The 24,092-nt window shown below is 44.7% G+C and overlaps 1 protein-coding gene across 1 annotated transcript in view; it reads right to left on the bottom strand.

Annotated features, from left to right (window-relative positions):
* Positions 1 to 218: 218 nt before the first annotated feature.
* Positions 219 to 24,092, bottom strand: part of LOC138360980 (tripartite motif-containing protein 5-like) — a 49,888-nt gene continuing 26,014 nt past the window's right edge. Inside the window, exons 3-8 of the mRNA XM_069320464.1 lie at positions 15,598 to 16,299; positions 14,463 to 14,609; positions 12,142 to 12,321; positions 12,022 to 12,025; positions 11,588 to 11,880; positions 219 to 359 (exon numbers count right to left, since the gene is read on the bottom strand). Coding sequence (XP_069176565.1) covers positions 219 to 359; positions 11,588 to 11,880; positions 12,022 to 12,025; positions 12,142 to 12,321; positions 14,463 to 14,609; positions 15,598 to 16,299 — 1,467 coding nt within the window. The remainder of the gene's footprint in view (positions 360 to 11,587; positions 11,881 to 12,021; positions 12,026 to 12,141; positions 12,322 to 14,462; positions 14,610 to 15,597; positions 16,300 to 24,092) is intronic.

Below are 24,092 nucleotides of genomic sequence, written 5' to 3'. Positions count from 1 at the left end.
GAGGGTTTCCTGAGGCTTCTGCTGAAGCCGGACCAGGATTTTCGCACAATCCCCCCCCCCCCCCCACCATTCACTCTGACAAAGTGCATGGGGGGTAATCACATGTTAGTGTCATTACTCTGTGTATTAAAAGAGGAGCATCAGAGGTAGAACATTCCTAGATGACAGCGAGAGTACATGGGGGAAGGGGGGGGGGGGAAATTGTGTGAAAATCCTGGTCAGGCTTCAGTGGAAGCCTCAGGACATTCTCGTGTGTTCAGCAGAACTCCAGTTTGCAATTCTTTTCCATGTTGTGGCCTGATTGTCTGAGGCGTGTGCATTGGACTACCAAACACATAGGTTGTTAGTGTGATTACTCCCTGTGAATCAAATTAGTATGGGTGAGGATTGCTAAACATGCCCTCGTACGGATTTTTTAGGCTTACACTAATTTCCTTGTCGTCCTTTGTGCATGAACCTTTGTTTATAGTAATAGGTCCAATACTGGAGGAGATTTTTATTACGATTTCACATTCTTGAAGAAATATTCTGGAGTGTTCTTTATCTCTTGAGTGGCTTTCTGTTCTAATTTACAAGGCTTTACATGAATGTAAAAACATCATTGCTATGTATTCTTATAAACCAAATGTACCTTCTTGTATATAAATAAATAAATAAATTGCTTTTCTTCAATCTGGTATGGTTGGTGCACGTATGGTTGATGTGAGGCCTCACCAGGTGACTCTCTGGGTGTTACTGGCATCAGTGAAGTGCCAGAAGCAGAGCTTTCTTTCCTTCACAGTTGAGGGGAGGAACCAGTGGAGCTGGGGGTGCCCAAAGCCTCATAGGGACAACCACTATCCAAAGTGGACCTCTGGGCTCATATTGCTGCTCAGCAACGACAGCAGTGATTCTTGTTGACACTCCCAAGTTGGCTGAGAAAGAACTAAGAAATAATCCCCACCTGTTATGATATGAGTTTATCGACTCCCAATAATATATAAATATAAATATATATATATATATATATATATATATATATATATATATATATATATATATATATATATATATATATATATATATATATATATATATATATATATATATATATATGTTAAGAGGGAGTAACCTACAGCATCAATGTAAAACATATCCTGGCCAAATATCAATAAGTGTCTAGGGGAGTGAAAGGCTAACAAAAAATAATCCAGTTTACTGGGCATTAACATACCAAACAAAGAATACAATCTATAAACTCACACTCAATGATTTATCCAGCTTCTCAAAGCTGGGCATGATCATCAACAGGTCTCAAAACTGCATTCAAACAGCACTAGCTGACGCCAGGCTCTGTCGTGGCGCAGTGGGACACTAGCGCCTATTATGCTGCTAATACCAATTCAGGGTGGTGGTGGTGGTGTCACAACCATTAACAAATGAGGTATGAGGAATCAATATCATATACAGCACAATGGCATCACTTAAGATCCTCAGGTACCCACCTCACTAAGATATATAACAGCACCTATCACCTGGTATAAAGGATGCACAATGGTAGAATTGATCCATGGTATACATTACTGCAACATGACAAATATCCTAGCAGTCAAATGACACAAATAAGGTCACAAAACCCGGACCGTAGTGGCAACACATGCGCTCGACTGAGAAAATCAAAGAGTGACCGCCCAGAGCCATGCTGGCCGGGAGCGACACTGTATCCACCTCTATGAGTCAGCTGACTCCTCTCTTTCAAATATCTCAAGCTCATATACAGACATATCTCGATCAAGAACTTCTAATTCATATATCAACAAAATAAAGACTATAATACACAACCTTACATAATAATACATATCAATAATTCAGTACATTAAAGATTATATCATGATATAAAAATATGTGAACAAAGAATTCATATTGGCAAGACATGGTAACACTGGCGGGAGAGGGGAGGAGGGGTTAAGGGAGGATTTCAAGACATCTGCCAGCCAGCCATTATACATAAGTATACATGAATACAATATAAAGTATATATATACAACATGTGTATCAAAACCATGTCTATGTGGTATACATCTCACAGTGCCAAAATCTAATTTAATGTTAGAGGACAATGTAATGAACAATAATGAAAGGGAAATTACACAGTATACATGACAGTAATACATCCGAGACCTAAATTTATACATTCTCCATCATAGTTCACATAATATTTCCTATACAGCATTATGAAGCATTCCATAATATAAGTATATACGGATGTTTTTCAAGCTACATGACATTAGGCTACTGCTATTCACTAGATTTCTAATATATATCCACAAATACATGGCAAGGACTTATGGTACAGATATACAATATACATAGATATATGTGGCATACATTGGCAATACACATTTTTTTTTTTTTTTTTTTTTTTTTTTTTTTTTTTTTTTTTTTTTTTTTTTTTTTTTTTTTTTTGAGATATATACAAGAGTTGTTACATTCTTGTACAGCCACTAGTACGCGTAGCGTTTCGGGCAAGTCCTTAATCCTATGGTCCCTGGAATACGATCCCCTGCCGCGAAGAATCGTTTTTTCATCCAAGTACACATTTTACTGTTGCGTTAAACAGAGGCTACAGTTAAGGAATTGTGCCCAGTAAATCCTCCCCGGCCAGGATACGAACCCATGACATAGCGCTCGCGGAACGCCAGGCGAGTGTCTTACCACTACACCACGGAGACTGCCTAAGTCTCCGTGGACTTAATACTCCGTGGACTTAAATTTAATACTAGTGTGTTGTCGAAAAAAGAATAACTACATAAATTAATATTCGTGATACGTGGCTAATCAGCCAAGACATCACTATACAGTTTAAGCACATCATACACCAGCTACAGTATGATCATACTGGTGTATGTGTGGTCATAACACCACCTCACACCCATATGGTAATACCACAACACACCATGGTCCAGTATGGTAATATCACAACACACCATGGTCCAGTATGGTAATATCACAACACACCATGGACCAGTATGGTAATATCACAACACACCATGGACCAGTATGGTAATATCACAACACACCATGGACCAGTATGGTAATACCACAACACACCATGGTCCAGTATGGTAATATCACAACACACCATGGGCCAGTATGGTAATATCTCAACACACCATCGACCAGTATGGTAATACCACAACACACCATGGTCCAGTATGGTAATATCACAACACACCATGGTCCAGTATGGTAATACCACAACACACCATGGACCAGTATGGTAATACCACAACACACCATTGACCAGTATGGTAATATCACAACACACCATGGACCAGTATGGTAATATTACAACACACCATGGACCAGTATGGTAATATCACAACACACCATGGACCAGTATGTTAATATTACAACACACTATGGACCAGTATGGTAATATCACAACACACCATGGTCCAGTATGGTAATATCACAACACACCATGGACCAGTATGGTAATATCACAACACACCATGGGCCAGTATTGTAATATCACAACACACCATGGTCCAGTATGGTAATATCACAACACACCATGGTCCAGTGTGGTAATATCACAACACACCATGGTCCAGTATGGTAATATCACAACACACCATGGTCCAGTATGGTAATATCACAACACACCATGGTCTAGTATGGTAATATCACAACACACCATGGTCCAGTATGATAATATCACAACACACCATGGACCAGTATGTTAATATTACAACACACTATGGACCAGTATGGTAATATCACAACACACCATGGTCCAGTATGGTAATATCACAACACACCATGGACCAGTATGGTAATATCACAACACACCATGGTCCAGTATGGTAATATCACAACACACCATGGACCAGTATGGTAATATCACAACACACCATGGTCCAGTATGGTAATATCACAACACACCATGGTCCAGTATGGTAATATCACAACACACCATGGACCAGTATGGTAATATCACAACACACCATGGACCAGTATGTTAATATTACAACACACTATGGACCAGTATGGTAATATCACAACACACCATGGTCCAGTATGGTAATATCACAACACACCATGGTCCAGTATGGTAATATCACAACACACCATGGACCAGTATGGTAATATCACAACACACCATGGTCCAGTATGGTAATATCACAACACACCATGGTCCAGTATGGTAATATCACAACACACCATGGTCCAGTATGGTAATATCACAACACACCATGGTCCAGTATGATAATATCACAACACACCATGGTCCAGTATGGGAATATCACAACACACCATGGTCCAGTATGGTAATATCACAACACACCCGTGTAATAGTGAAATAGCAGTGATAGTGAGGTGATAGTGATATGACAGTGATAGTGATATATCAGTAAATGTAAGGAGGAAAAATATCAACGAGAAGATAATGCAGTGAAAGTGAAATGATGTTGGTGTAGCAGTGATAGTGTTATGTGATAGTGAGCTGTTGGTGATATAACAGTGACAATAGCTGTCATATAGTGACACCAACAGTTTGTTATTCAACATGGTCAGTATATGACCCCAAGTGTGGGGCCTGAGGTGATGGTGATATATAGAGGTGATAGTGAAGCTATAGTGATACAGCAATGATAGGTTACAGGACTGGGAAGATATAGCATTGATGGTGATACAGCCGTGATTGTCAGGTATATGATACCAAAGTATAATACCAAAGATAGTGAAGTTATGATGATATTGTGAAAAAAGTCTGTCCTTAAATTACATTGGCATCAAAACACGCAGTGATGCAAGAGTGATGGTGATGGTACAGTGAACTAGAGTGACAGCACAACACCACAGTAGTGATGGTGGTGTTACAGTGAACTAGAGTGGCAGCAAACACCACAGTAGTGATGGTGGTGGTACAGTGAACTAGAGTGGGAGCACAACACCACAGTAGTGATGGTGGTGGTACAGTGAACTAGAGTGGCAGCACAACACTACAGTAGTGATGGTACAGTGAACTAGAGTGGCAGCACAACACCACAGTAGTGATGGTGATGGTACAGTGAACTAGAGTGACAGCACAACACCACATTAATGATGGTGGTGTTACAGTGAACTAGAGTGGCAGCACAACACCACAGTAGTGATGGTGGTGGTACAGTGAACTAGAGTGGCAGCACAACACCACAGTAGTGATGGTGGTAGTACAGTGAACTAGAGTGGCAGCACACCATCACAGTAGTGATGGTGGTGGTACAGTGAACTAGAGTGGCAGCACAACACCACAGTAGTGATGGTACAGTGAACTAGAGTGGCAGCACAACACCACAGTAGTGATGGTGATGGTACAGTGAACTAGAGTGGTAGCACAACACCACAGTTGTGATGGTGATGGTACAGTGAACTAGAGTGGCAGCACTACACCACAGTAGTGATGGTGATGGTACAGTGAACTTGAGTGGCAGCACAACACCACAGTAGTGATGGTGATGGTACAGTGAACTAGAGTGGCAGCACAACACCACAGTAGTGATGGTACAGTGAACTAGAGTGGTAGCACAACACCACAGTAGTGATGGTGATGGTACAGTGAACTAGAGTGGCAGCACAACACCACAGTAGTGATGGTACAGTGAACTAGAGTGGTAGCACAACACCACATTAGTGATGGTGCTGGTACAGTGAACTAGAGTAGCAGCACAATACCACAGTAGTGATGGTACAGTGAACTAGAGTGGTAGCACAACACCACAGTAGTGATGGTACAGTGAACTAGAGTGGTAGCACAACACCACAGTAGTGATGGTGATGGTACAGTGAACTAGAGTGGCAGCACAACACCACAGTAGTGATGGTGATGGTACAGTGAACTAGAGTGGCAGCACAACACCACAGTAGTGATGGTACAGTGAACTAGAGTGGCAGGACAACACCACAGTAGTGATGGTGGTGGTACAGTGAACTAGAGTGGCAACACAACACCACAGTAGTGATGGTGGTGGTACAGTGAACTAGAGTGGCAGGACAACACCACAGTAGTGATGGTGGTGGTACAGTGAACTAGAGTGGCAGCACAACACCACAGTAGTGATGGTACAGTGAACTAGAGTGGCAGCACAACACCACAGTAGTGATGGTACAGCGAACTAGAGTGGAAGCACAACACCACAGTAGTGATGGTGGTGGTACAGTGAACTAGAGTGGCAGCACAACACCACAGTAGAGATGGTACAGTGAACTAGAGTGGCAGCACAACACCACAATAGTGATGGTGATGGTACAGTGAACTAGAGTGGCAGCACAACACCACAGTAGTGATGGTACAGTGAACTAGAGAGGCAACACAACACCACAGTAGTGATGGTGATGGTACAGTGAACTAGCGTGGCAGTACAACACCACAGTAGTGATGGTGATGGTACAGTGAACTAGAGTGGTAGCACAACAAAACAGTAGTGATGGTGGTGGTACAGTGAACTAGAGTGGCAGCACAACACCACAGTAGTGATGGTGATGGTACAGTGAACTAGAGTGGCAGCACAACACCACAGTAGTGATGGTGGTGGTACAGTGAACTAGAGAGGTAGCACAACACCACAGTAGTGATGGTGGTGGTACAGTGAACTAGAGTGGCAGCACAACACCACAGTAGTGATGGTGGTGGTACAGTGAACTAGAGTGGCAGCACAACACTACAGTAGTGATGGTACAGTGAACTAGAGTGGCAGCAAAACACCACAGTAGTGATGGTGGTGGTACAGTGAACTAGAGTGGCAGCACAACACCACAGTAGTGATGGTGATGGTACAGTGAACTAGAGTGGCAGCAAAACACCACAGTAGTGATGGTGGTGGTACAGTGAACTAGAGTGGCAGCACAACACCACAGTAGTGATGATAAAGTGAACTAGAGTGGCAGCACAACACCACAGTAGTGATGATAAAGTGAACTAGAGTGGCAGCACAACACCACAGTAGTGATGGTGATGGTACAGTGAACTAGAGAGGCAGCAAAACACCACAGTAGTGATGGTGATGGTACAGTGAACTAGAGTGACAGCACAACACCACAGTAGTGATGGTACAGTGAACTAGAGTGGCAGCACAACACCACAGTAGTGATGGTGATGGTACAGTGAACTAGAATGGCAGCACAACACCACAGTAGTGATGGTACAGTGAACTAGAGTGACAGCACAACACCACAGTAGTGATGGTACAGTGAACTAGAGTGGCAGCACAACACCACAGTAGTGATGGTGGTGGTACAGTGAACTAGAATGGCAGCACAACACCACAGTAGTGATGGTACAGTGAACTAGAGTGGCAGCACTACACCGCAGTAGTGATGATGGTGGTACAGTGAACTACAATGGCAGCACAACACCACAGTAGTGATGGTGATGGTACAGTGAACTAGAGTGGCAGCACACCACCACAGTAGTGATGGTGATGGTACAGTGAATTAGTGGCAGGAAAACACCACAGTAGTGATGGTACAGTGAACTAGAGTGGCAGCACAACACCACAGTAGTGATGGTACAGTGAACTAGAGTGGCAGCACAACACCACAGTAGTGATGGTGGTGGTACAGTGAACTAGAGAGGTAGCACAACACCACAGTAGTGATGGTGGTGGTACAGTGAACTAGAGTGGCAGCACAACACCACAGTAGTGATGGTGGTGGTACAGTGAACTAGAGTGGCAGCACAACACCACAGTAGTGATGGTGATGGTACAGTGAACTAGAGTGGCAGCACAACACCACAGTAGTGATGATGGTGGTACAGTGAACTAGAGTGGCAGCATAACACTACAGTAGTGATAGTGATGGTACAGTGAACTAGAGTGGCAGCACAACACCACAGTAGTGATGGTGATGGTACAGTGAACTAGAGTGGCAGCACAACACCACAGTAGTGATGGTAGTGATACAGTGAACTAGAGTGACAGCACAACACCACATTAATGATGGTGGTGTTACAGTGAACTAGAGTGGCAGCACAACACCACAGTAGTGATGGTGGTGGTACAGTGAACTAGAGTGGCAGCACAACACCACAGTAGTGATGGTGGTAGTACAGTGAACTAGAGTGGCAGCACACCATCACAGTAGTGATGGTGGTGGTACAGTGAACTAGAGTGGCAGCACAACACCACAGTAGTGATGGTACAGTGAACTAGAGTGGCAGCACAACACCACAGTAGTGATGGTGATGGTACAGTGAACTAGAGTGGTAGCACAACACCACAGTTGTGATGGTGATGGTACAGTGAACTAGAGTGGCAGCACTACACCACAGTAGTGATGGTGATGGTACAGTGAACTTGAGTGGCAGCACAACACCACAGTAGTGATGGTGATGGTACAGTGAACTAGAGTGGCAGCACAACACCACAGTAGTGATGGTACAGTGAACTAGAGTGGTAGCACAACACCACAGTAGTGATGGTGATGGTACAGTGAACTAGAGTGGCAGCACAACACCACAGTAGTGATGGTACAGTGAACTAGAGTGGTAGCACAACACCACATTAGTGATGGTGCTGGTACAGTGAACTAGAGTAGCAGCACAATACCACAGTAGTGATGGTACAGTGAACTAGAGTGGTAGCACAACACCACAGTAGTGATGGTACAGTGAACTAGAGTGGTAGCACAACACCACAGTAGTGATGGTGATGGTACAGTGAACTAGAGTGGCAGCACAACACCACAGTAGTGATGGTGATGGTACAGTGAACTAGAGTGGCAGCACAACACCACAGTAGTGATGGTACAGTGAACTAGAGTGGCAGGACAACACCACAGTAGTGATGGTGGTGGTACAGTGAACTAGAGTGGCAACACAACACCACAGTAGTGATGGTGGTGGTACAGTGAACTAGAGTGGCAGGACAACACCACAGTAGTGATGGTGGTGGTACAGTGAACTAGAGTGGCAGCACAACACCACAGTAGTGATGGTACAGTGAACTAGAGTGGCAGCACAACACCACAGTAGTGATGGTACAGCGAACTAGAGTGGAAGCACAACACCACAGTAGTGATGGTGGTGGTACAGTGAACTAGAGTGGCAGCACAACACCACAGTAGAGATGGTACAGTGAACTAGAGTGGCAGCACAACACCACAATAGTGATGGTGATGGTACAGTGAACTAGAGTGGCAGCACAACACCACAGTAGTGATGGTACAGTGAACTAGAGAGGCAACACAACACCACAGTAGTGATGGTGATGGTACAGTGAACTAGCGTGGCAGTACAACACCACAGTAGTGATGGTGATGGTACAGTGAACTAGAGTGGTAGCACAACAAAACAGTAGTGATGGTGGTGGTACAGTGAACTAGAGTGGCAGCACAACACCACAGTAGTGATGGTGATGGTACAGTGAACTAGAGTGGCAGCACAACACCACAGTAGTGATGGTGGTGGTACAGTGAACTAGAGAGGTAGCACAACACCACAGTAGTGATGGTGGTGGTACAGTGAACTAGAGTGGCAGCACAACACCACAGTAGTGATGGTGGTGGTACAGTGAACTAGAGTGGCAGCACAACACTACAGTAGTGATGGTACAGTGAACTAGAGTGGCAGCAAAACACCACAGTAGTGATGGTGGTGGTACAGTGAACTAGAGTGGCAGCACAACACCACAGTAGTGATGGTGATGGTACAGTGAACTAGAGTGGCAGCAAAACACCACAGTAGTGATGGTGGTGGTACAGTGAACTAGAGTGGCAGCACAACACCACAGTAGTGATGATAAAGTGAACTAGAGTGGCAGCACAACACCACAGTAGTGATGATAAAGTGAACTAGAGTGGCAGCACAACACCACAGTAGTGATGGTGATGGTACAGTGAACTAGAGAGGCAGCAAAACACCACAGTAGTGATGGTGATGGTACAGTGAACTAGAGTGACAGCACAACACCACAGTAGTGATGGTACAGTGAACTAGAGTGGCAGCACAACACCACAGTAGTGATGGTGATGGTACAGTGAACTAGAATGGCAGCACAACACCACAGTAGTGATGGTACAGTGAACTAGAGTGACAGCACAACACCACAGTAGTGATGGTACAGTGAACTAGAGTGGCAGCACAACACCACAGTAGTGATGGTGGTGGTACAGTGAACTAGAATGGCAGCACAACACCACAGTAGTGATGGTACAGTGAACTAGAGTGGCAGCACTACACCGCAGTAGTGATGATGGTGGTACAGTGAACTACAATGGCAGCACAACACCACAGTAGTGATGGTGATGGTACAGTGAACTAGAGTGGCAGCACACCACCACAGTAGTGATGGTGATGGTACAGTGAATTAGTGGCAGGAAAACACCACAGTAGTGATGGTACAGTGAACTAGAGTGGCAGCACAACACCACAGTAGTGATGGTACAGTGAACTAGAGTGGCAGCACAACACCACAGTAGTGATGGTGGTGGTACAGTGAACTAGAGAGGTAGCACAACACCACAGTAGTGATGGTGGTGGTACAGTGAACTAGAGTGGCAGCACAACACCACAGTAGTGATGGTGGTGGTACAGTGAACTAGAGTGGCAGCACAACACCACAGTAGTGATGGTGATGGTACAGTGAACTAGAGTGGCAGCACAACACCACAGTAGTGATGATGGTGGTACAGTGAACTAGAGTGGCAGCATAACACTACAGTAGTGATAGTGATGGTACAGTGAACTAGAGTGGCAGCACAACACCACAGTAGTGATGGTGATGGTACAGTGAACTAGAGTGGCAGCACAACACCACAGTAGTGATGGTAGTGATACAGTGAACTAGAGTGTCAGCACAACACCACAGAAGTGATGGTGGTGGTACAGTGAACTAGAGAGGCAGCACAACAACACAGTATTGATGGTACAGTGAACTAGAGTGGCAGCACAACACCACAGTAGTGATGGTGGTGGTACAGTGTACTAGAGTGACAGCACAACACCACAGTAGTGATGGTACAGTGAACTAGAGTGGCAGCACAACACCACAGTAGTGATGGTACAGTGAACTAGAGAGGCAGCACAACACCACAGTAGTGATGGTAGTGATACAGTGAACTAGAGTGACAGCACAACACCACAGTAGTGATGGTACAGTGAACTAGAGTGGCAGCACAACACCACAGTAGTGATGGTACAGTGAACTAGAGTGGCAGCACAACACCACAGTAGTGATGGTGGTGGTACAGTGTACTAGAGTGGTATCACAATACCACACTAGTGGTGGTGGTGGTACAGTGAACTAGAGTGGCAGCATAACACCACAGTAGTGATGGTGGTGGTGCAGTGAACTAGAGTGGCAGCACAACACCACAGTAGTGATGGTGGTGGTACAGTGAACTAGAGTGGCAGCACAACACCACAGTAGTGATGGTGATGGTACAGTGAACTAGAGTGGCAGCACAACACCACAGTAGTGATGGTGGTAGTACAGTGAACTAGAGTGGCAGCACAACACCACAGTAGTGATGGTGGTAGTACAGTGAACTAGAGTGGCAGCACAACACCACAGTCCACCACAGTCACCTCCCTAATGTCACTGTGGTTGACTGCTGCCCTCACCACATCCAGGCCGCTCACCACATCACCGAAGACATTTAACCACTGGCGACCATCCTGGCGGTCCCTGGTGGTGATGACGAACTGGGCACACCTGGGACCCCCCAGCCCCCACAAGGACAACACAGTTCCTGCCCGGCCTGACTCCAGGTACTGCCCCTGGAGGTCAGGCAGCAGTGGGGTTCCTCCCTTACCATCATTACTCTCGTAGTCTCCGCCCCCCACCCATTCATCCGGCTTACCCTTGTTCCCCACCCGCAACAGTTTAGTGTTGCGGTAGGTGTGGCCCCGCTGGCCTGTACACAACAACACAAACTGTCTGGCCAGCGGAGTGTCAGGGGTCAGCCGGATGGTGACCCGCCCTCTTGTTGACCCCGCCCACCCGAGGTCAAGGAACGCCAGGGTGCAGGAGGGCTCCAGCACGCCCACAACCTCACTCTCCTGCAGAAAATGAAATAAATCATACTGATAACTTTATAATAAAATGTTATCATATTAGTTATCAAAACTCAGTCAGTCAGAAATGTCAGTAAGACTACTGGGTGTAATAAAGTAACCTGGAGGGTGTGGGCGTGGGCGGGCGTGGGCTGACGCAAGAGTGGGTGGAGGTACAGCTGTCCGTCTTGTAGAGTTATCCTGGCGGAGCGGCGGCCATCTTGGTCTTCCTGGACGGCCAACACCCGGCCAGCCTCCACCAGCCTCTTGACGGGCTCCCTCATCCTGCGGAGGTCCTCAACCTGTGGACAGTGTCAGCCCCATTATCACCTGTGGACAGTGTCATCCCCATTATCACCTGTGGACAGTGTCAACCGAATTATCACCTGTGGTCAGTGTCAGCCCCCCTCTACTGGCAGGGGGGTTGGAGCTGGACCTGTAGCTCCAGCCCCCCCCCCCCTCATTTGGCAGGGGGTATGTGCTGGACCTGTAGCTCCAGCCCCCCTCTACTGGCAGGGGATTGATGCAGAACCTGTAGCTCCAGCCCCCCCTCTACTGGCAGGGGGTTGGTGCTGGACCTGTAGATCCAGCCCCCCTCTACTGGCAGGGGGTTGGTGCTGAACCTGTAGATCCAGCCCCCTCTACTGACAGGGCGTTGGTGCTGGACCTGTAGCTCCAGTCCTCCTCCACTGGCAGGAGGTTGATGCTGGACCTGTAGCTCCATCCCCCTTCTACAGGCAGGGGGTTGGTGCTGGACCTGTAGCTCCCGCGCTCCCCCTACTGGCAAGGGGTTGGTGCTGGACCTGTAGCTCCCGCGCTCCCCCTACTGGCAAGGGGTTGGTGCTGGACCTGTAACTCCAGCCCCTTTCTACTGGCAGGGGGTTAGTGCTTGACCTGTAGCTCATGCCCCACACACTCCTCCCCTCTACTGGCAGGGGGTTGGTGCTGGACCTGTAGCTCCAGTCACCCTCTACTGGCAGAGGGTAGGTTCTGGACCTGTAGCCCCAGCCCCCCCCTCTACTGGCAGGGAATTGGTACTGAACCTGTAGCTCCAGTCCCCCCTCTTCTGGCAGGGGGTTGGTGCTGGACCTGTAGCTCCAGCCCCCTCTACTGGCAGGGGGTTGGTGCTGGACCTGTAGCTCCAGCTCCCCTCTACTGGCAGGGGGGATGGTGCTGGTTCTGTAGCTCCCGCGCTTCCTCTACTGGCAAGGGGTTGGTGCTGGACCTGTAGCTCCAGCCCCCCTCTACTGGAAGGGGGTTTGTCCTGGTCCTGTAGCTCCAGCCCCCCCCCCTCTACTGGCAGGGGGGCTTGGTGCTGGACCTGTAGCTCCAGCCTCCCTCTACTGGCAGAGAGTTGGTGCTGGACCTGTAGCTCCAGCCCCCTTCTACTGGAAGGGGGTTTGTCCTGGACCTGTGGGTCAACCCCCCCCTCTACTGGCAGGGGGTTGGTGCTGGACCTGTAGCTCCAGCACACCTCTACTGGCAGGGGGTTGGTGCTGGACCTGTAGCTCCAGCCCCTCTCTACTGGCAGGGGGTTGGTGCTGGTCCTGTAGCTCCAGCCCCTCTCTACTGGCAGGGGGTTGGTGCTGGACCTGTAGCTCCAGCCCTCCTCTACTGGCAGGGGGTTGGTGCTGGGCCTGTAGCTCCAGCCCCCTCTACTGGCAGGGGGTTGGTGCTGGACTTGTAGCTCCAGCCCTCCTCTACTGGCAGGGGGTTGGTGCTGGACCTGTAGCTCCACCCCCTCTACTGGCAGGGGGTTGGTCCGGGACCTGTAGCTCCAACCCCCCTCTACTGGCAGGGGGTTGGTGCTGGACCTGTAGCTCCAGCCCCCCTCTACTGGCAGGGGGCTTGGTGCTGGACCTGTAGCTCCAGCCCTCCTCTACTGGCAGGGGGTTGGTGCTGGACCTGTAGCTCCACCCCCTCTACTGGCAGGGGGTTGGTCCGGGACCTGTAGCTCCAACCCCCCTCTACTGGCAGGGTGTTGGTGCTGGACCTGTAGCTCCAGGCCCCCTCTACTGGCAGGGTGGTTGGAGCTGGCATTGTTTGGGAGTTTGTTGGCAGTTTCAAGGCTTCAGTCTCTTCTAACCCAGCAGTGGTGTGTTTTGGTTCACTGTCTTCCTGGATGCTTTCTCGGTAGGTTGGTGGAGTGTCACCCGCTCTCTGTGCCTCTGAGAGGGAGCCAGGATCCCGGGTTCAATAGAGGATCACAGGTTCAATCTTTATGCAGAACAGAAATGGTTCACATGTTTCTTTTCACCTGTTTCTGTTGTTCACCTACCAGTAAATGTTTACCAGAAGTTAGGCAAGTATTGTGTATTGTATGTTAAGGAAAGTCAGTTGCTGACCTTGCGAAACCTCCATAAACCTAAGAACAGGCTTCCTCTCCTCAAAACGCAACTCAATATCTTGTGATATGAACCATGAGAGAAAATAAAAAACTTACTGTTAATTGCTTCTGGGGGATCTCTCCAGTGATTTCCTGAACTTTATTCATGATGCTGGATGCTGAGTCTCCTAGGTGTACGGGGTCAGCTGTGGCACCTGTCTCTGTGGTCGTCATCTCCAGGGCCTCCCTGATGGTCTCCTGCACCTGTCATTACCAACACAAACATTAATGGTGGAGGCTGAGTCTCCCAGGTGTATGGGGTCAGCTGTGGCACCTGTCTCTGTGGTCATCATCTCCAGGGCCTCCCTGATGGTCTCCTGCACCTGTCATTACCAACACAAACATTAATGGTGGAGGCTGAGTCTCCCAGGTGTATGGGGTCAGCTGTGGCACCTGTCTCTGTGGTCGTCATCTCCAGGGCCTCCCTGATGGTCTCCTGCACCTGTCATTACCAACACAAACATTAATGGTGGAGGCTGAGTCTCCCAGGTGTATGGGGTCAGCTGTGGCACCTGTCTCTGTGGTCTTCATCTCCAGGGCCTCCCTGATGGTCTCCTGCACCTGTCATTACCAACACAAACATTAATGTGGAACCTGGACTATAATGAAGCATCAGGCTCTGAGTAAAGTAGCTGGACTATAATGAAGCATCAGGCTCTGAGTAAAGTAACTGGACTATAATGAAGCATCAGGCTCTGAGTAAAGTAACTGGACTATAATGAAGCATCAGGCTCTGAGTAAAGTAACTGGACTATAATGAAGCATCAGGCTCTGAGTAAAGTAACTGGACTATAATGAAGCATCAGGCACTGAGTAAAGTAACTGGACTATAATGAAGCATCAGGCTCTGAGTAAAGTAACTGGACTATAATGAAGCATCAGGCTCTGAGTAAAGTAACTGGTCTATAATGAAGCATCAGGCTCTGAGTAAAGTAACTGCACTAAATTGAAGCATCAGACTGAGTAAAGTAATTTGACAATATAAGTAATGTTTCTCTACACTGACCACAGTGTAGAGAAACACCAAGATGACAGTTGACTTTATTAATAAAAATGTTTCAGGTGTTAGAGCAAAATGTTTCCTATATATAAAGTCTACTCTCATCTTGATGTGTGTCCATGTCAAAAGTGTTTATATAGAGGCAATACTACACTCAGTTGGGTGAGAACAATGTGACCTTCAGCAGCGTACCTTCACTGAGGTGTGGACAGTCTTGACATCAGGGAAGAGTTCCTGGCACTTCTTGAGCCAATTTTCTACCGCCATGTTGCATTGGTCAACTTCATTGATAGTCATGAATACTTCCTGTGCTGTGTTGACTGTGTCGAGGCTCCCCAACATGGCCTGCAGCTGAGTCTTCCCTTCCTCTCCTTGTGTTGTCATATCCACCACACTGGTATCCTCCAGTTCCAAGAGCTTCATTGCTGACTTGTTCTGCTCTACCAGAGAATAGAGTCTGTCCTGGAGCTGGAGGTGGTGAGTCTTCCAGTCCCCCAGCTGGCCCCGGTACTCCCCCAGCTGGGACAGTACCTCTTCACAGCTAGTAATGAGGCTGCTGATGCTGCTCTTCTGCTCCTCCACCATGGAATGTAACTTCTTGCTGATTCCTCTTGCAGGAGCTTTAATGGGTTTTGCTGGTAACGTTTTCTCTGGTACAACCTCGATACCTTTTAGTTTTCTGATAAGGGCCTCCATACCATAATTAATTGGGAACTGAGTAGCAGCTGTGGCAGCGTGCTCGGCACGGCAGCTGGGGCAGGTCAGCTGCCCATTCTTGATAGCATTGTCAATACACTGGGAGCAGAATGTGTGGCCACACAGCAGTGTGCGAGGCCGTAGCTGATTGTCATCATAATTGTTAAAACACACTGAACATTCCTCTGGGTTGTTATCCTGTGGAAAAAAATATTTGGTTAAGCAAGAAGAATTTACAACAAAAAGCAATATTACAGTATTGTACTGTATTTACCAATACAAATTATATAATATTTACATAATATCTTTGTACACAGGAGCCTCGGTATTTGCACTGCTCATAATTCACACTTTTTGGTATTCAGACGCTGTGTTCATGTTTGGTATTCGTCTGTTTGCTCGGCATTCAGATGTAAACACGCGTCCCTGATGCATCAGTTTCACCACAGCTGTTGTTCAGTGCACAACCTACTACACTTTTCTCTTGGATATTTTTTATATTCTTATTGTAAATAAGTCACCATGACACCTATGAAAGCTTGTGATATGAGCCAATCAAAAAGAAAAATGGTTAGAATCACGATACAGATGAAGAAAGAACTCATAGCTAAATATGAGTGGTACCCGAGTGTCAGCTGTTGTTACAGAGTTTGGTATGCCTAAATCTAGTTCTCTATTAACCCTCAAACCGCTAGGGGCCCAAATGGAATTCACACCCACAGGCGCAACAAAAAAAAAAATCCAAAAAATTCTTTTGTCTTATAGAAGTGTTCATTTTTGTTCCCTGATCACGGAAAAAATAACAAAAAAATCGTAGGTGGCATATTATAGCCGCAATAGGGTAGGGAAGTCTGGCAAAAAAGGGGCGTTGGCAGAGCCTTCGCCAGACGAGGTCTACTCCGCCCGAGCTGTCAGACGGCAGTTGCCACAAATATATTATTACCTAATTATTTCAATGTCTCTGATTTTTTCTTAGTTTTTTTGCAGTAATATTATTCCATACAGTGAATTGTGGTATATTTATATTATAAAATGTGTGAACCATCGCTGTACTCAAAATTATGGTGTGCATATTAGTGATTCAATTATTATGTTCATAAAACAATAAACAAATAGTTTTGCTGTTGTTAGACTATATACACAGGTTATATATAAGTATCTGCATGTTTTGTACACCATAACAAACTACTAAGTTGGTCGTGTGAGTCAAAAAGCAACGAGGAGTGACCGCCAAACACCAGCGAGCCACTCACTGCCACTCCCTCCCTCAACACCACCTCACTCACCCTCATTTACCTCCCACAATACTCTTTCTGTATTTATTCACTATACACAGACGTTATATATACGTATTTACATGTTTTGTTCACCATAACTGTACATCTAAGCTTGTATGGTGAGTAAAGGCCATAAGACGTAGCTACTCACACAGTTAGCTGATCGGCGGCCGCCCTCAAGGCCAGACGCACTAATATTTGTCCTCCAACAATATTGTTTGTGGTGTTATTACGCTATATACACACATTATATGTAAGTATCTACCTGTTTTATTCACCATACCTGAACAAATAAGCTGGTATGGTGCCCAAAGACCATAGTGGCCATCAGTAAATAACAGGCCAAGTCGTGCAGACGACGCTCCTCCCTCACCAAAATGGCGGCTCCCAACCTACTCCTCTCGCTGTTATCTCACACTATACACACGTTATATATAAGTATCTACACTTGTGTTCACCATGGCGAACCACTAAGCTGGTATGGTGAGTGCAGTCAATAAATGGTGACCACACACAGTCAGAAAATGACGCCACAACCCTCCCTCCCACAGCATTACTCCTCCCTCCATGGAGCACAGCGCTAAATATCACCACAATCCTGCTATTATCAGAATCCTGGTCAGTTTTATCACAGTCAGGGGGCTTCAGTAATACTATCACTGCTAAATAATAGCAGTATCATTTATATTATGGTATTTGTAGGCGATGCTGTGGTCACAAGCTGAACAGCGGTGCTGTGCGCTCGTGCTGCATGCGCCAGCCTTGGTGGCTTGCTCAATACTGATGCTGTAACACCCAAGAATGTTGGCCTGGATTTTTTTTCTAGGTGGCATCTGGCAACTATCGGTCGTGGCTGTACTATAGCTGCCCCTATCCCAGGCGGGGCGTTTAAATTATAGCGCTAGACACGAAATCATATATAAATGATGTGCGCGGTTTCGGTTTTGTCACTGATATCATTTATATATGATATGCGCGGTTTGAGGGTTAAAAGAAATGTGTGCAAAATGAGGGAAAGTGCAAACCTTTTCTTGAAATTATCACCTTGACAAAATGTGTTACAAATCTGTTGAATAACAATGCTATGTCTCACTTTAAAAACATTTTAATGCACAGGCAAAAACAATCATCCTTGGACAAGTTTCTTGTAAGAAATGCATTCAGTGAGTGTAATGAGGGAAACAGAAAAAGACAGAAAAGAGAAAGAACATCAGAAGCACCACTTCCAGAAGTTTTAATGTTAGGGAACTCCCCTGCCAAAGAACATCTCTCTTCCTCTGCCTCACTAGTTTCCACATATGCCATCAACTCTCCGAAGTACAGGTAAAGTGTAGTGTGGTAGTATTTATTCCATTTAATTATTGTATAACTATACAGTATTTATTTTTGTGGTTTGGAACTGATTAATCCAATATACATTATTCCTTACTAGCTGTACTTGGCCACGCATTGTTGTGGCTCAGCAACGCATGTGTGTTGTTGAGCCACAGCAGCTTTCCCGTCTCCCAGTCCTCCCCACCATTCCCCAGTCCCCTCATCCTCCCAACTATTCCCCACTCCACCATCCCCTCGTCCTCCAAACCATCTCTCACTCCCCCGTCAACTCAACCTCGCTACCATTACCCCCTCCCCCGTCCCCTCATCCTCTTCATCATCACCCACTCCCCTGTCCCCTTGTCCTCCCCACCATTCCCCATTGCCCGGTTCCCACCATCCCCAACTCCCCCATCCTCTCGTCCTTCCCACCCTTACCCCCTCCACTGTCCCCCCTCACCATCCCCCCACTCCCGTCTCCTCGTCCTCCCCACCATTCCCCACTCCCTCGTCCGATGCATTCCCAAATTGATTTGATGTTCCCATTAGAAAATTAGGAACATCAAATGATCTGATGCTCCCATCACTGAAATATAAGAAAAACAGTTAAAAAAAAAATGAAAAAAAATCAATCTATACTCACAAAATTTACGTTATGATAAAAACACAGCTCAATTCCAACGCCATGTCACAAAATAATTACTTTAGACACTTGATTATCCAGGATTCGAATATCCAGAAAACGCCCTTATACAGTGGCACCTCGATGTACGATTGCCCCTACTTACGATAATTTCGAGTTACGATGTAAATTTCATCGAAAAATGCGACTCGACCTCCGATATTTGTTGCTACACGTTCAGGTCGACCAAGCACGTGGTTCCCAGTCACGCGGCCAACCTGCCTCAGTTTACTACAGCTGCCTGCTTAGTGACGATCGCGCCTGTAAGAAATTCCGCTTTTGTGGTGATTTTTTTGCATTTTGAACATTAAAGTAATTATTATATATCATGCCATGAGTCCCAGGAAAGTCAGTGGTAAGGCTCAACATATGAAAACCCATGTAAGGATGACCATAGAGCAGAAACAAGAGTACAGAATGTCTCTTCCTCAACAATTAAGAAAATGTGTGCAGCATGGGAAGAATTGCAAATCTTTGCTGAAACGACTCACCCAAATCAAGCTGCAGTAGGCCGTTGCCGTAACCTGTTAAATGACACTGTGATGCATCATTACAGACAAATGTTAAAACGAAGGGAAAAACAAATGTATCTTGACAAATTTGTAGTGAGACAAACAAGCACTGAACCACAACCAGGTCTTAGTGGTATTCAGGCAAAACGTAGGAAAGAGAGAGTACCCCAGAGAAAACATCACTGCCTGATGTGATAATGGAAGGGGACTCCCCTTCCAAACAGTAGCAACTCTCTTCCTCCCTCCTCATCACCATCTTCCATACGCCATCAAGAGCCCTCCATAAAGGTAAGAGACACTTTGGTACTGTATTGTAGTTAGAAAAAAACATTGTATTCAGTATAAAATGTATTTTATGTTAATATTTTGGAGGGTGGGGAACGGATTAATTCAATTCCCTTTATTTCTTATGGGAAAAATCGCTTCGACTTACGATATTTCGACTTACGATCCGCCTCTGGGAACGGATTAGTATCGTAAGTCGAGGCCCCATTGTACAGCCAAAATCGTGATGGATTAAGTTATCTCAATATCCAGCCAAAATGTCCACAGGAGCCGGAAAATCAGGTGTTTGTCCGGATAAAAATCTTGGCCAGTTAACTTGCTGCCGATGTTGCAATATCCAGACAGTCAGCCGGACAAGGAGTGAATTATCCGGATATGAAAGCCAGGCCGCAGGCCGTACCATATTAATCCCGTATGGCTGTGGCTCAAGGAGCATGGTGTTGGAGGGGGTGGGGTGGGTGGGTTGTGTCAGGAGAGAGGGGAGCGTTGGGAGGGACCACCTGGGGGGATAAGCGGGATGTGGAGTGGCCTATACACTACAGTACAGGAATTATTATTAATTTTAGAACAATTCATCATAGCCAAAAACAAAAGAAATACTAGAATACTAAATAGTTTTTCCAGTGTTCTGACATCAATTTTCGTGTTACGTCTTTCATTTTGGTATCAAATTGTGCGCAATCTAAAGGCACATATTTTAAAACTAGCCCCATAATAATAAAACAATAAATAGAATTTTAACAAATATTTTAACTTTTGGACACTTTTTAACGCTCACCACAAAATTATTTATATCTTTCCAGTGTTCTGACATCAATTTTCATGTGACGTCTTTCATTTTGGCATCAAATTGTGTGCAATCTAAAGGCGCTCATTTTGAAACCACACCCAGATTGATCAGTTAAAATTTAAATTTTTTACAAATATTTTAATGGATGATTTTAGACCGCGTCATCCGAGACGGCCCAGGAGAAAAACGGATGTCACTGGAAAGCGACATCGGAGCGTGAAAGTGATAATTATTAATACACTCACCAACACAGGTTAGTGACAACTGTTATGAGCCACCAGTCCCTCATAATATCCACCCCACCCAGTATGAGAGTTATAGTATTCTATACTTATACCATGTTTGGACTGGCTTATAACCCATTAATATGCAATACAGCATGTGTAGTTAGGTAGGTAGTACTGAATTTATAAGTGTTTCAGGCTCTCCAGACAACAGTATTAACAAAAACTCCATGATTTGCTCATCATCAGCTCTACTGAACTGCCTGAAGAACAAGAAGGTCAAAACTGTTCAAGTGTAGCCAATCAACTGATTACATCAGAGATAAACTTTAATGATACTATTAAATCTATCAGATTAGATAAAAACAATCACCACAGCAGCAGACAGATGCTCACTAAACTAGCTTATCCCAATGATAAGTAAGACCTCATTCAAGCAACTACAAATATAAAACCAATCTTTATATTAATGAGTGCCTTACCAAGCAGCGTTGATCCTCCTCTACAGACTGCATCATATTATATTAATGAGTGCCTTACCAAGCAGCGTTGATCCTCCTCTACAGACTGCATCATATTATATTAATGAGTGCCTTACCAAGCAGCGTTGATCCTCCTCTACAGACTGCATCATATTATATTAATGAGTGTCTTACCAAGCAGCGTTGATCCTCCTCTACAGACTGCATCATATTATATTAATGAGTGCCTTACCAAGCAGCATTGATCCTCCTCTACAGACTGCATCATATTATATTAATGAGTGTCTTACCAAGCAGCGTTGATCCTCCTCTACAGACTGCATCATATTATATTAATGAGTGTCTTACCAAGCAGCATTGATCCTCCTCTACAGACTGCATCATATTATATTAATGAGTGCCTTACCAAGCAGCGTTGATCCTCCTCTACAGACAGCATCATATTATATTAATGAGCGCCTTACCAAGCAGCGTTGATCCTCCTCTACAGACGGCATCATATTCACAAACAAAACCCAAATCTTATCAAGCAGTGCTACACCAGGAATGGAACGACCATTGCTAAAAAAAGAACAGCAAAAGACATGAAATCAAAAGTGTCCAACAATTACTAACTTTCTTTGCTGATTGTGATATAACTGGAAGTCAGCAAACTTCCAAATGTCATTGTTGAGTGTAACACATGAGTGATCAGGCCTTACCTAGCTTAACCATATCTAAATTTTGGCTTTTTTATATTTGTATATTAATTACTAAATGCTTCTTTTTTATATAAATGGCTTTAAATACATGTAATTTACCCTCTTATAACTATTACTACAAAGACTTCAATTTTATAAAATGTAATAATTTTTTGAATGCTTAATTTGTCTAGTTATCAGATTCTTAGCTTACAATATTTGCAACTTACCCATTTATCTGTTGATACTAACACTTCAATTTCCCAAAATGTAATAAACCTTGAACTCTTAATTTGTCAAATTATCTGAATCTTTAATTCATTACTTTGTGAATTAAAAATTAATAATTAAATTTCTCACTTATATATCTGCCCATTAATATTAGCTACTAGTCTTGTTTGTTGTCTAATATTCCAATATTGTTAATGGATTCTTAAGCTTTAAGTACATCAGTGCTTCCAGCCCATATGTGTTTGTTTCTATTGCATACCCTTATCCAACTTGTCTTATCACCATATGATATTACTGTATTACAATCTTAAGAGATTACTGAATTTTTAATTTGATTAATTATGTTTCCTTTTTTATTAATTATTTTGAATCTGAATCCATTTATTTATTCATAATCTTAATCTAATTGTCTAATTCTCACTTTATCTTTTTTTTTTTTGCCTGTGTATTGCCCGTTTATATTGCATATCCTTGCCCATGTTGTATTATTACCATATAATATTCATGTATTACAATATTAATCTAATTCTTAAATTAGCTAATTATTTGAATTCCATTTGATTAATTATTTGAATCTCAATTCGTTTACTCTAGGAATCTTAATTTGATTAATTATCTAATTTCCCACTCTTCTGTTCTTTATTATTTTTACTTTTATATCTGGTAAATTTTATTACTTATATACAGTATCTGCTAAATTTTATTACTTACATATCTGCTGAATAATATTTGCAATCACTTCTCTATTCTTGCATTTTTTCTTTTCAAATACAGTGCATCATCACTCTAACAGACCCCGCTCTAACGAATTCCCGGATGGTCCAAATGAATTGTATTTGGCACTAAATGTTCAGTGGAAAATACAAAAATTCATTTGTGTTGTTCCACTGATGGTGATGACCTAGTCCGGCATGGCAGGGCTGTGAGAGCTGTGTACTGTACACACTCTCCACATCGTTCACTTCACTATCCATATCACTAGTAGCAGACACCTGTGTTAGGTCTTTTTCCAGATTTGGGATATCAAAATCATTAGCATGCTCATCTTCAAGCAATATGGCTTGTATTCCAACATCAGATGATGTTTTCTTAAAAACATGGCCGACTAGGGCTGGGAGCTCGATATGGATGAATACGACATGGTTGCTACCTTGAATATGAGCCTGGCCATGACTCTGGGGAATGCTGGGAATTTTCTTCAAACTGGCAAACACGTCAGGAATCCATCTTGTACCCAAGTCAACACCGCGTTGGACAGGTGTTTAGAAGCCAGAGGCGCGTGTGCCACCTATTGTTGCTCACTCAGTACTAATCCAGCCAGCAGCCCTACGACATTCTGGGAATTTTTTGCAAGATGGCTGCCTCTCACTGGAGGTCCTAAGAGTCCATTTTGTACTCAACCTACCGCAAGCGCGCTTCGACTGTGTACGAAGAAATAAAAAATACTTTTGTCAGTTGGCACAGTAATTGGCGAATGGCATTTGTCGTTTGGCGCAGTGCAGTCGTTAAGGTGT

This window comes from Procambarus clarkii, unplaced genomic scaffold (genome assembly GCF_040958095.1).
Source record: "Procambarus clarkii isolate CNS0578487 unplaced genomic scaffold, FALCON_Pclarkii_2.0 HiC_scaffold_137, whole genome shotgun sequence".
NCBI lineage: Eukaryota > Metazoa > Arthropoda > Malacostraca > Decapoda > Cambaridae > Procambarus > Procambarus clarkii.
The sequence above is the reverse complement of the archived record's forward strand: the minus strand, read 5'-3'. Positions and strand labels throughout refer to the sequence as shown.